This window comes from Pipistrellus kuhlii, unplaced genomic scaffold (assembly GCF_014108245.1).
Source record: "Pipistrellus kuhlii isolate mPipKuh1 unplaced genomic scaffold, mPipKuh1.p scaffold_m20_p_10, whole genome shotgun sequence".
NCBI lineage: Eukaryota > Metazoa > Chordata > Mammalia > Chiroptera > Vespertilionidae > Pipistrellus > Pipistrellus kuhlii.
The window spans coordinates 45,533,209-45,545,726 of record NW_023425405.1 but is presented as its reverse complement, the minus strand read 5'-3'; the positions used below and the strand labels follow the sequence as shown (position 1 = coordinate 45,545,726).

Below are 12,518 nucleotides of genomic sequence, written 5' to 3'. Positions count from 1 at the left end.
TTCTAAATTGGTATTTGTGAATTTATTTGTACAGAGATTCAGGGAAGTACTTATAATGGAAAGAGATGGGAGCTGGCTCCATGTTGTAGGCTGGGGAAGAGAATGAATGACTCAGACATGCAGAAGAAAGGAAGATGGGCTATCTAGAGAGCAGTAATTTGTATGGGGAGAGCAATGGGAGAAAAGTCAGGGTAGAAATATGCGACGTGAATTATCAGAATTGGAAGTTGAAATTAAACTTGCATGAAAATGGGAAGAGACTAAAGTTCTATAAACAGGTAATATGCTCAACCCTGGAGAAATAAACATTCACCTGTCCACACCGTGTGTTATGTCTGGATGTGTGAGGAGATAAGCATTTGAGAGACTGTTACAGACACATTTAGGTAAGACAGAATGAGAAGTAAAAATACCCCCAAAGTATAATCTGGCTGCAGTAGGAATAAGTCTCATTGACAGCTCATTGTCAGGATCACGAGGTAACAGTTTTTCTAATTTAGTATTTGCCCACCTAAGAAAAAAAGGGATAGAGTGCATTCCCAACAGTATATCCGATCCTGTGTGTTATCATAAAACCATCTCTAAAGAGATAAGTCTCCTAGCTCTGGCTGGTGTGGCCCAGTTGGTTGGAACATCATCCCATACATCTGAAGTGAATACTTTAATTCAATATACAAATGAATATAGTTAATTACCTGTAGTCTGTTCCATTGACAGGGGTCCATGTATATGTCCTGTTTCCTTTGTCAATATATCTCTAGAAAAAAAGTTTCACATGGTTATTCTCACCTCTTATTCTATGTAAATTTAAATGATAAGCAAAAACAAACAAAAAAACCCAACACATTAGGATCTATTTATAAATCCAGTGGTCATTTAACATCCCTCCTCACAAATTTCTGATCTAATGTTATAATGTTTATTCTGTTATGGATATAAGTATGAATAAAGCAAAATGTTAGGACGAAATAAATACCCACATGATACATTTTAAGAACTTGAAAATCTTGGCAACTTATGCCAAATTACTAGCCCAAATACTTTAAAAACACTTCCTGAAAAATAAGCTTTAATAATGAAATAGGATTATGAAACATTAGGTAAGGCTCAGATAATCCATACTAGAGTATGTTTGAAAGAAATGGTCATAATACTAGGAAATTAATGCAGTGTGTATAGATCCAAATGTAAGATTAGCATATTACTATTCTTATTAAGCCATTACTACAGTTTTATCTATCAAAAGAGACTAACAACTCAGTATTATGAAGGTTGAAAAACAACAACTAAATCTACCAGGGAAAGGAAGTAAAGAGCTAAATAACTGCACAGATATAGACTCTTTCATATGCAGCTGATGAACAATACTAAAGAAATTATTCTTTCTTTCCTTAGATAAAGTGATAACATATTCATATCTTGTAATTCTTTTAGTTATTTCCAGTTTAGTCATCCTCATCAGAACAGTAACGGTCACCGAATTATTACTTGGAGTTAGGCAACATACCAAGTACTTTAGAGTGACTGTCTCATTTAATCAACCTTTTGGTGAAGGTACTATTATTTTCCAAAAATTAATGATGAAGAAATAAAGGGGACTTGAAATGAAAGGATGAAGAAAAATGTATGATGCTAAAACCATTGTATAGCAACTACACAATGCTACCACTATACATCAAACATCCCTCTTTTATTTATGCGAGTGGAGAGTGAGAGGAGGAAGGAATGGAATATTAAGGTTTGTGGACTAGTAAAACTCTTAAAATAATTTTTTAAAATAATGTTTACCAATTAGATACTGCTCAACAAACATGGCAAACTAATGTTGTTCTGCAAGTTGTAAAAATAATATAAAATAATCAGATGAGAAAACATACAATATGACATTGTTTTCACTATTCCTAATAGGAAAACTCTGTAAGTGACTATTGGTCATAAAAATAATTTACAGTAAATTGAAGTAGGAAAATATTAAAGTGATTTAATAGAAACAAAAGTTGAGGAAAGAGTGTTCAAATCAAAGAGTTGGTTGATGGAACAACATGGAAAAGTTGGTGAAACTGGTAAGTGGTATACGTCTTTCCTGGAAGGAATGAAGGGGTAAACAGCACAGCTGAAGTCTGAGTAAAGAGAACTGAAGTGTTAACAGAGACTTAAATGGATATTTACCTCCCCTATGTTCTCATAATGGGGACTCCGAATACCATTAATATAAGGAAAGCCACATGCCAAAGAAGGATCCTATTTAGATCCTAGCTACAACTTAGGAAAAGATCTACTGAGGAATTCAGGAGAAATGTTTACATTTTAACAGTATGCTATAAAGATTAAATTAAATTTCTAGGCTCAAAAGCTTCTGAGCTCTCTATATATTTTTCAAATACTCAAATATATGAATATGCATTTACTCTACATGTGACTAAAAACAGGCACACTCGTATAAAGAATTCTTCAATGACGATGGAATAATAATAAACAATAAATTGTATTACATGTTTGTACCAGTGATGTATGAGGGGAGTGGTGTTTTCAGATTTATATGCAAGAAAATTATTATAAAACGTACATAAATGGTGCACTAAGATAAATCTAGCCAGAAACAAGTAAACAACCAAAAAAATGCTTTAAAGCTTAAATAATTAATATATGGAATACAATAATTAAAACATCTGCATTATTGTGCTTATATCTTATAATGATAAAAATATTTCAAGAACATATTGTCAATATAAGAATACATAAAAATTAAATTTAATTTAAAAAATAACGATAAAGAAACCAAAAACAACATTATTTTACAAAAATCCAAGAGTTAAAAATCTTATTGAAAGGGGTGGGGGTGGGCTAGAAAAGGTCAACGGGGGAAAAGAGGACTTATGCAATATTTTCAACATTAAAGATGAAAAAATAGCCGCAATCGGTTTGGCTCAGTGGATAAAGCATCAGCCTGCAGACTGAAAGGTCCTGGGTTCGATTCTGGTCAAGGGCATGTACCTTGGTTGCGGGCCATCCCCAGTTGGGGGTGTGTAAGAGGCAGCTGGTCAATGTTTCTCTCTCATTGATGTTTCCAGCTCTCCCTCATCTCTTCCGCTCTGTAAAAAATCAATAAAATATATTTAAAAAAAATATATATATATCTCTCCAGGAAAGAAGAATACCTTAAAAATTGTTTATTGGAGACACTCCTGTTTTATAAATAAATATTGCTTTAATAGAAAAGAAACTACCAATATAAATTATTATTGACATGTATGAGAATAAGCCTGACTCAATTCTTACCTCATCTTGAGATTTAACCAGAGTTCTGAATGATTTTTCTCCATTTTCTCCATCTATCATTTTATTGCGAATCTAAGGAAAAATGAAAAAAAATACTTTATTTCTGATACTATTATAATTGACCTATCCAAGTATGTTTATTAACATATTATACCTTATTTCAGAATCAACTGAATAAAAATAGCAGGCTGCTGCTATTCTCTGGGAATACTTTTTCAAAAGCTATCACATTACAGTAAGTTTACATTATTTAAAAAAAATAAGAACTTAGTGAAATATTTTCAATGGGGCATTAATTTTTGAAATATAATCAATAAGACAGTGGACAGTTACTTTATGGGATGAAGAGGAAACTAATATTTAGGAGAGGCGAAATAATGATCATAGTTACGCAGTGGCATGAGAGTTCAAAGACCAGGCTCCTTACTGTTACATAATCGTACTCTAGAATATCAAAACACTTTACAACAAATATTCTTTAGCCTCCAAAAATATCCCAGCATCAGACCTTGGCCCAGGATAATTATAATAAACTAGAGGCCTGGTGCATGAAAATTCATGCACTGGAGGCGGGGGTTCCCTCAGCCCATCCATCCCCCTCTCGCAGTCTGGGAGCCCTTAAGGGCAGGAGATAATCTGGTGACACCCTCAAGGGAAGGTGACACCCCATCACACCTCTGGGGTGTCACACCTCTGCTGCTGCCACTGATGACAGTGCAAGCCTCTGCTGGCCCTGGTTATCTGAGCCTCAGCTGACATCCCAGGTTTGCCTGTGCCTTGGGCTGGCCATGGGGAGTGGAGGGGCTAAGGAGACTGGGGGACTCCAGAGGCAAACTTGCGGAGCAGCTGGGCCCACCTGGGGAAGAGCCCAGCCTTGACATGCACCTGCTGCCCCAGCAGGGCCGAGGGGACTGGACAGCGCCATCTTATGGCTGTGGGCACTTCCATCTTTGAGGGTGGGGCAGTCAATTAGCATATTCCCTTTTAAAAATATATATATTTTATTCAATTTTTATAGGGAGGAAGGGAGAGGAATAGAGGGTTAGAAACATCGATGAGAGAGAAACATCAATCAGCTGCCTCCTGCACAATCCCTACTGGGTATGTGCTCGCAACCAAGGTGCATGCCCTTGACTGAAATCAAACTGGGACCCTTGAGTCTGCAAGCTGACACTCTATCCACTGAGCCAAACCTGTTAGGGAAGCATATTCCCACTTTATTAGCTGTGGGCACCGCTATCTTTGAAGGCAGGACAGTCTATTAGCATATTCCCTCCTTACTGGCTGTGGGCACAGCCATCTTTGCTATGTTGTAAGGGTCAATTAACATATTCCCTCTTTATTAGGTAGAACAATTAAATTCTATTTTACAATGAGGAATAAAGCTGTAAAATGTGTAAAGCAAGTACAAATTAAAACACAATCTGACAAATTATGGTAAGAGAAGTTCATCCATCGGAAAGAATCTTAAAAATATTTGGTCTGGAGAGCAAGAGCTTGGTTCAAAGCCTGATTCTGCTACTTTTCAGCTGAGTAACAGGAGACAAGTTAGGCAATTTATCCTCTTTGTACCTTGCATATCATCAGTACAACAGATAGAATGACAATAACAGTAATAATAACAATACCTATTTCAAAGGCTCTTGAGAATCTGTGACTTATATATCATGTACTCAATAAGTATTATTATTATTATTACTAATGATTATCCTTATCCTGATGGGAGACCCTCTCAGAGGAAGTGATATGCAATTCTGGTTTTGAAATTAAATAGACATTTTCTGAGGAAAGAACACTAAGACAAACACCTCAGCTTCTCTATACATTGGTTGGTTGAATGGTTAGATCCCTGTATATTTCAACTCCATAGCAACATACTCTACGTGTTTTGTTTTGTTTTTTGATTGAAATTTACATGTTTCATTTGGGTTGAGATACTTAAAATATCTCTACCTGTGAAATGAGAAACAAATACACCCAACTTAAAATATTTATTTATTTTCAGATGACCTTTTGGATAAGTGAGCCCAGAACCTAGATTTTTTCAAGAGAAAAAGCATCCAAATTTGTACATACAGTACCTAAGAGAGCGACCAACCCACTGAAGCAGCTCAACAGATACTTGTGGAATGGCGGATTCCAGCATTTGACCTGAGGGTATTGCTCAGGCCTACTAATTACACTCACCTCCACTTTAATATCATTCTCTAATTCTGCATCAAGGAAATCCAAAGTTACTGGCTCCTGAGATTTGGGGTTCTACACAAAAAATAATAATTAAGCATATGTGACATTGTAAAATAATGCTATATATAGAATAATTCAATTGATATTTAAATTTAAAATTAATCTGTAAAAGGTTACTTACCTAAGGTATAATAAAAATTATATATATAATAAAAAAGGTATATTCTTTCATATATATATACAATATATATATATATATATATATATATATATATATATATATATATATATATATATATAAAATAAATAAATAAGGCCAGAAATTTAAGCTTTAAGTGCTGCAAATTTTAATTAATCACCAGTTAAAGACAATCTTATTTGGAGCACTGAGTTAGATACTACATTTAGAACCACAAGCTCTTGGGGGGAAATGACTTTGAAGATTCACTCAGAAGTTTCTCTTTAATTATGATGGAAAGGAGAAAAATATAGACAAGTTATTAATATATTGAGCAATATAACAAAAGAGAATATATAAATAATATCCTTTCTTATTTGTATCTGTAAAGTAATAAGAAATTCAATGAAGAAAAATACTTTCAAAACTATGAATGTGCTAAGCAAAACAAACTCTACTAAATGTATTCTTCTTTCTTATAATTCATTAAGATGCAAATTCCTTTCATGTATTTGAATCTCAGAACCTTTACAAATATTTTAATGTCAGGTTAAGTTTACTTACGGTAGAATTTGTGGCAAAGGCATAAGCACTTTTAATAAAGTTTAGGTATTGTAATTGAAGTCTACCAAGAATAATAACCTGTGGGTTCATTAAAACTGTTCCCTGTTTTAACATCCCCTACTGCTACTTCTTGCTGGTGTCCAACAATAAAATATATTGTGGAAAAAGAAATTTTTTTTAACTTATTTATATAAATGTATCAAAATAAAAGTTAGAGAAAAATAAAATAAAAGTTAGTCTGGCTAATTCACCTCATATGACATTTTTAAAAAGTTGTCAATTACAAAATGAAAACTTACTGAACTATTTGATAAACAAAAAATATAATGATTATCTTTTAACACTTGCCAAGTAATGCAACATGCCATAGTAGAATTTCAATGTTCACTAGAACAATGAAAACGTAATAGATATCTATAATTTTATAGTTGCAAAATTTTAGAAACCAGGTGCTTAATGTTTCCTGAAATAAATATGGCTATGTTATAATAATTAACTAAACAAAAGCAATAAATACAAACTGTGTTGCATTAGTACAAGGTAAATAGAATTTGAATAATTTCAGCCTCACAGGCTCTTCCAAAATATATTCAGATAATCACTATTTTAAAGAATGTTTTAGGAGGGCTGACTATCAAAGACAGAACCAATTATTAAAATCTACTAAAATTAACCATATCTTATTTATCACAAATGATGACAAATAAGTACACATGGCATGTATTAATTTATAATTATAACAAAAGGCCTTCTTTTGAAGAGTAACTCCACTTAAACAGTGACAATTTATGATTCCCATGGATTTTGATGAATGAGGATTTTTTAAAGGAAAATTAACAAAAATAATCTCAACTGTGTCTGTCAATTTTATTGAAAAAATATTCACTGCTTATGAAGTCAATATGTAGAATCAGAAGATTCTAGATTACTGAAAATAAGTATTACATGGTTCAATACTGACTATTGTTTGGGTAGCACCTTATTCGCTCAGAAGCCAATATTGATTTGAAATGTCACATATTTCATAAGAAGAAAATAAAAATCATTGTTGAAAATAATCCTAATCCTTTCTTTAAAGAAACAAAACAGAAAGTTTCTAACAAAAGGATACTCTATAGAAAATATTAAGAATTGCTTATTTAAAGTCCCATGAACTAAATTATCTCCACACAAGCACCATTATACCAGCATTAAAATTTTAATAAACTCACTGCAAAACAAAGTCAAAATAATCAAAACATAAATAAGAATATTATCTTACATGCAATGGATAATGCATAGCATGACCAGACCCAAACAGCATGCATGGAGAAGGCATTATCAGGAAGAATTGGCAATATGAAGATGATGTCCCAATCCAACATATAAAGACACAGAGAAGAAAATGAAATAATAAAAGAAAAATGTCAATGAATAACTTGTACTTTTTAAATGGCAATCTGGCTGACCATTGTTTGAAAGACTCATCATAGGCACAGTTATTAAAAAATGCAAAAGTAGAATCTTCTAATAGAAAGCAACAAGAGAGGCTTGATAATTAGAATTGAGTTCCTCTACTCCAAATACTTTTATTTATATTTTACATATCGAACATTTTTCATTTGTAAAATTTGAATACCAGCTGACAGAATAACCATGTAATTTGTGGAACTAAAATAAAAGGCAGTGTTAACAAATTTTAAGTTGAAATAATTAGTAGTTAGGTATTATTAAAAATACTACATACGCCGTTCAAAAAATATTCCCAAAATTCAGAAGTCTTGTGTGGTTGCTAGTTTGCCATTTGGGGTTTCCTTAAAGGAAAACAAACATAAAACAAACCACTTTAAAGGTTGTTTGTTTTAAAAATTATATCATAATATTACATGCAATCTGAAAGTACTGCAAAAATAATAATTCACTAAGATGTACATGACTGCTAATACACAGAAACATGCAAGAAGAGGAACATAAAATAATTTATCGAGAAAAGACATAAGTATGATTTTAATCTCCATAGGAATCATTAAAGATATAAAGACTTGATGCAACAACATGAAATTCAAATTGTCACAGAAAATCAAGAGCTAGAAGGGAACTGAAGCCATGAATCCAGAGACTCTACATTTAGAACAACCTGGGATGGTTTAAAAACTAATCAGAAGCCTGGCTTTCATCCACTGCCAAATTAAATGAAATTTTCAGGAAATGGAGCCTGAAATAAATAAATATATATATATAATCTCCTAGGCAGATATACTGTGTGAGGAAGAAAATAATTATTCCTTCAATCCTCCTGCTTTTCAAATGAAAAAAATCTGAAGTACTATGGGGTTTAGTGAATTAATCAATTTTACAGTATTGGCTATAAGTCCTACTTTTATAGCTCCAAGATTTCTTTTTAATATCATATTACCTCTCCATTATAGATGCTCTTTGTGTTATGAGGAGCTTCCGTCCTGATAAACACATCGTAAATTGAAAAGTTATAAGTTGAAAAATGCCTTTAACACTCCTAACCTATGGAGCATCATATCTTCAGCTAGACTACTTTAAAAGTGCTCAGAACTCTTAACACTGTTCAGTATCATGAGCGAGGATCCTACCATGTCCTGCTAGCCCAGGGATAATCAAAATTCAAAATTCAAAATACTATTTCTATTGAATGAATATTGCTTTCACACCATTGTGAAGTCAAAAAATTCCCAAGTCAAATCATTATAAGTAGAGACCATGTGTATGTCACCAACTTTCTTTTTTAAGAAATTGTAAGCTTACATTTAAGCCTTAAATAATATTGAACTTTCTTTAAAATTTTAAAATTCTTTTAGTAAACTGTACTAAATTACAGGAAGTATTATTTTACATTAATTATTTTTACGGTGCTTAAAGAAATATGTATACATATAATAAAGTTTAAATTTTGTTGACAATAGAGAAAAATTTTGCAATGAGTTTGCCAAACAATAACAATTCTCAATGTTTATTTGTAATTTTAGACATCTTTAATTAGTTGAAGGGAATTTTCTCTAACTTTTGACCTAAGCATACACTTTTAGAAAGTCAAAAAAAATGTTAGCTTAAATTCTATGGCTTGTAGAAACTATCACATCAGAATTGTATTTTTATTTCCACTTAGAAATTAATTTCACAAATTGTTAAGACTACATGGATTTGATACCACTTTCACAATATTTAATAAATTTATCTTTAGAAGCCATCTGATTATGATTGTGCTGATTGTTAACATTATTACTTCATAATTTGCTAGCAGTTTTTAGTTAGCCAAAGCATATACCCTCTGCCAAAATTAATAACATTTTGCTCCAGCGTATTGAGAAACAATGCTCATCTCCATCTCATGCTCTGGAAGCTTGAAGTCAGGAAAGGCAGCATTAATCATACGTTTTAAGAAAGAGAAGCTTAATTTCAACTCTGATTTAGCAAATCTGAAGGCACCGCCAATTTCATTCAGTTACCTGAACATTGGGTCTCCTTTTTCTTAAATTAATTGTTGGTATACCTACACCAATAGGCTAAAGCAACAGAAAGATGGTAATTCATCATGCTACATCTCAACACAGATAAGGGTTTTATCCTATAATAAATTGTGGTCAGGTATTTGCTTGACCAAAAACAGGTATTATAGAGTTCACTAAGAGTCAATAAACAAAACAAAAATTTAAAAATATGGCTAGTAAATAAAAACCTGTGGTTTTATTTGCTTTTTTTTTTTTTTAAAGTGAAATGACTGTTAATATTCTCTTTTCCTGGGAAAAAGTGAAGAAGTTGGAAGTGAGAAAGATGATTTGTCTCAGACAACTTTTATGCTGATTAAGAAAACAAAGAATTTATAGAATTTACATAATTCAAATATGTTAAAATATAAATACTACAGGCTACTAAAAAGTTTTAACCCTTGAAATTTGTACCTTTGTTTTCTGAAGTAATACCAAGTGTTATAGCTGTGGCACAAATGGATAATTCAGTGAAAACACTATATATTTATTTTAAATATTGACTTCTATGACATAGAGCAGGCGTCTTCAAACTACGGCCCGCGGGCCACATGCGGCCCGCAGAGGAGTCTGATCCGGCCCGCCAGGTTTTTTGGGCAGTGAGCGCAGCCGAGGTGTTACAGTAGGAATTAGTAGTTCATATAGTCCGGCCCTCCAGCTCTCTGAGGGACCGTGATCTGGCCCCCACTTTAGAAAGTTTGAGGACCCCTGACATAGAGTATATACAATTTTCCTTTACAATAAATACTTCTTGGGACTGATAAGAAGGAATTATCTAATATGAATACCTAATCTGATGGTTTCAATAAAACAAAATGGAAAACAAATGAATTTTGAAATAGAACAGAAAATTAGACTTTGATCTTGTTAAATAATTTTGGGTGCTATGGGACACAATATTTTTCTTTTTTCTATATTGCTAATGAAAAATTAGGATGAATTTTGTTAGCATATCTGCTGAAATTATCATATTGGTCCTTTGTATTTGTCAGTTTCTGAAACATGTCATGTACTGTATTATTACTTTATGAGTTTATTATATCAATCTGTATAGCATACATCACCCAAAAAATAGAAGTTATGCTTAACTTTTAATGTAAGAATTCAAACCCATGAATTTAAGGAAAAAAAATATGTTATTTAACAATATTTATTTCTAAAATAATATTTTTCTAAATGGATTCTGTTGCATACTTGCTTTTAATAATTTCCTATAAAAATATAATAGCTGGCCCTGGCCACTGTGGCTCAGTTGGGCATCATCCCATGTGGAAAGGTTGCCATTCAATTTCTGGTCAGGTCACATGACCAGGATGCAGGCTTGAACCCCAGTAGAGGGCGTGTAGGAGGCAGCCGTGTAATGATTCTCTTTCATCAATGATATGTATTTCTTTCTCTCTCTCTCTCTCTCTCTCTCTCTCTCTCTCTCTCTCTCTCCCTTCCTCTCCGAAATAAATAAAAATATATATATTTTAAAAAAGAATATACTTTATATCCTAGGAAAAAAGGCATAAAAATTAGGAAAAAATGGTGTATATAATTTTATTAATTGTATAATAAATCTCATTGATTAATAAACACTTCCCATTTCTGAAGCCCATTCCATGGAGTTTTACTTATTGAATTGCATACATATTTTTATAAGTCTATTTAAAAGTAGAAAGAAAACCCCACCACAATCTTGGAGATGAAGGGAAGAGAGAATTACCAGAGGAAAAGGGCAATAGAAAATGTGGCCTATGCATTGAGGAACATTACTTGAATTATCAGATTCAAGGGGGAGGAAGGGAGGGCAATCTCCTTCACTATCTTACAGCCTTAAACAAATCCCAAGTGGGGCATGTGGAACTCAGGCATGGGTGGTGAGAATGGCTGTCTTTAAGCCAAGAGTCTTGATTAGCTAAATATTGGAAAGCTAATTGGTAAGAGAAAATGAAAAGTGCTTTCACATTTTGATATATTATAAACTGTGATCTTGTCATCTATCAACATTACAAATATAAAAATGTTCCTTTCTATTTAGTGCTATACAGTAAATTTTAAAATGACATATCTATTAAGAACATTAATCATTAATTTTATAGGACACTAATCATAGTAAACAAATTGTATACATACCTTTGGCTGAAGATTTGGATGTAATAAAACATAACCATTAGGATCAATTGCAAAATAATAGCCATTAGGGCACAGCTGGAAACAAACAATAAAAGTAAAAAAAAAAAAAATTAGATAGAGATCCCTAAGCCACAAACAGAAATCCTCTTTCTCCTTTAAAAGAAATCTTAAATACAGGTTTCAAAGCATGAAGGAAGATAACATGATCTCTTTAATTTTTTTTATTTGAACATTTAGTTCCTTCTTTAATATAACTGCACATAATTTTTGAAAGTTATTTACTGCTTTAAGGACAAGTTAAATTAACACAGTTTTAAGACAGAAATAGATACCAAAATTGTAAATTGCATCTTACTGTAAAGCGTGGTGTTAGTCTTTTAATATCTTCCAAAGACACATCAACTCCCATCACGCCAAGGATTAGCTGGTTCTATAAAATAGCAAAAAGGTAGTGGGTTTTATACCAAAGCTTTACATAGTTCTACACAATATTATTCATCCCTTTTCTTGGCATTGGTTGAATACCACACTATAGCTCAAATTTACACACACAAGACACACACACACACACACACACACACACATCAGAGATCCGTTCCTACTGTGTGACATAACATGATTTTCACCACAAGTCAGAACCCACCTACAAAAGCATCTATGTCACTCACATGGAGCACATACACAGTAGTAATGAA

At 32.6% G+C, this 12,518-nt stretch overlaps 1 protein-coding gene across 8 annotated transcripts in view; it reads right to left on the bottom strand.

Moving 5' to 3' along the window:
- Nucleotides 1–12,518, bottom strand: part of CACNA2D1 (calcium voltage-gated channel auxiliary subunit alpha2delta 1) — a 337,271-nt gene that overhangs the window by 42,876 nt on the left and 281,877 nt on the right. For 2 of the 8 annotated variants that reach the window (XM_036429577.2, XM_036429576.2), the window contains exons 17-22: nucleotides 12,179–12,253; nucleotides 11,824–11,898; nucleotides 9,667–9,723; nucleotides 5,467–5,538; nucleotides 3,280–3,351; nucleotides 696–757 (exon numbers count right to left, since the gene is read on the bottom strand). In XM_036429577.2, coding sequence (XP_036285470.1) covers nucleotides 696–757; nucleotides 3,280–3,351; nucleotides 5,467–5,538; nucleotides 9,667–9,723; nucleotides 11,824–11,898; nucleotides 12,179–12,253 — 413 coding nt within the window. Of the gene's footprint in view, nucleotides 1–695; nucleotides 758–3,279; nucleotides 3,352–5,466; nucleotides 5,539–7,046; nucleotides 7,419–7,934; nucleotides 8,002–9,666; nucleotides 9,724–11,823; nucleotides 11,899–12,178; nucleotides 12,254–12,518 lie in introns of those variants that run through there. The other 6 variants (XM_036429578.2, XM_036429580.2, XM_036429579.2 and 3 more) reach the window with 4 other exon arrangements.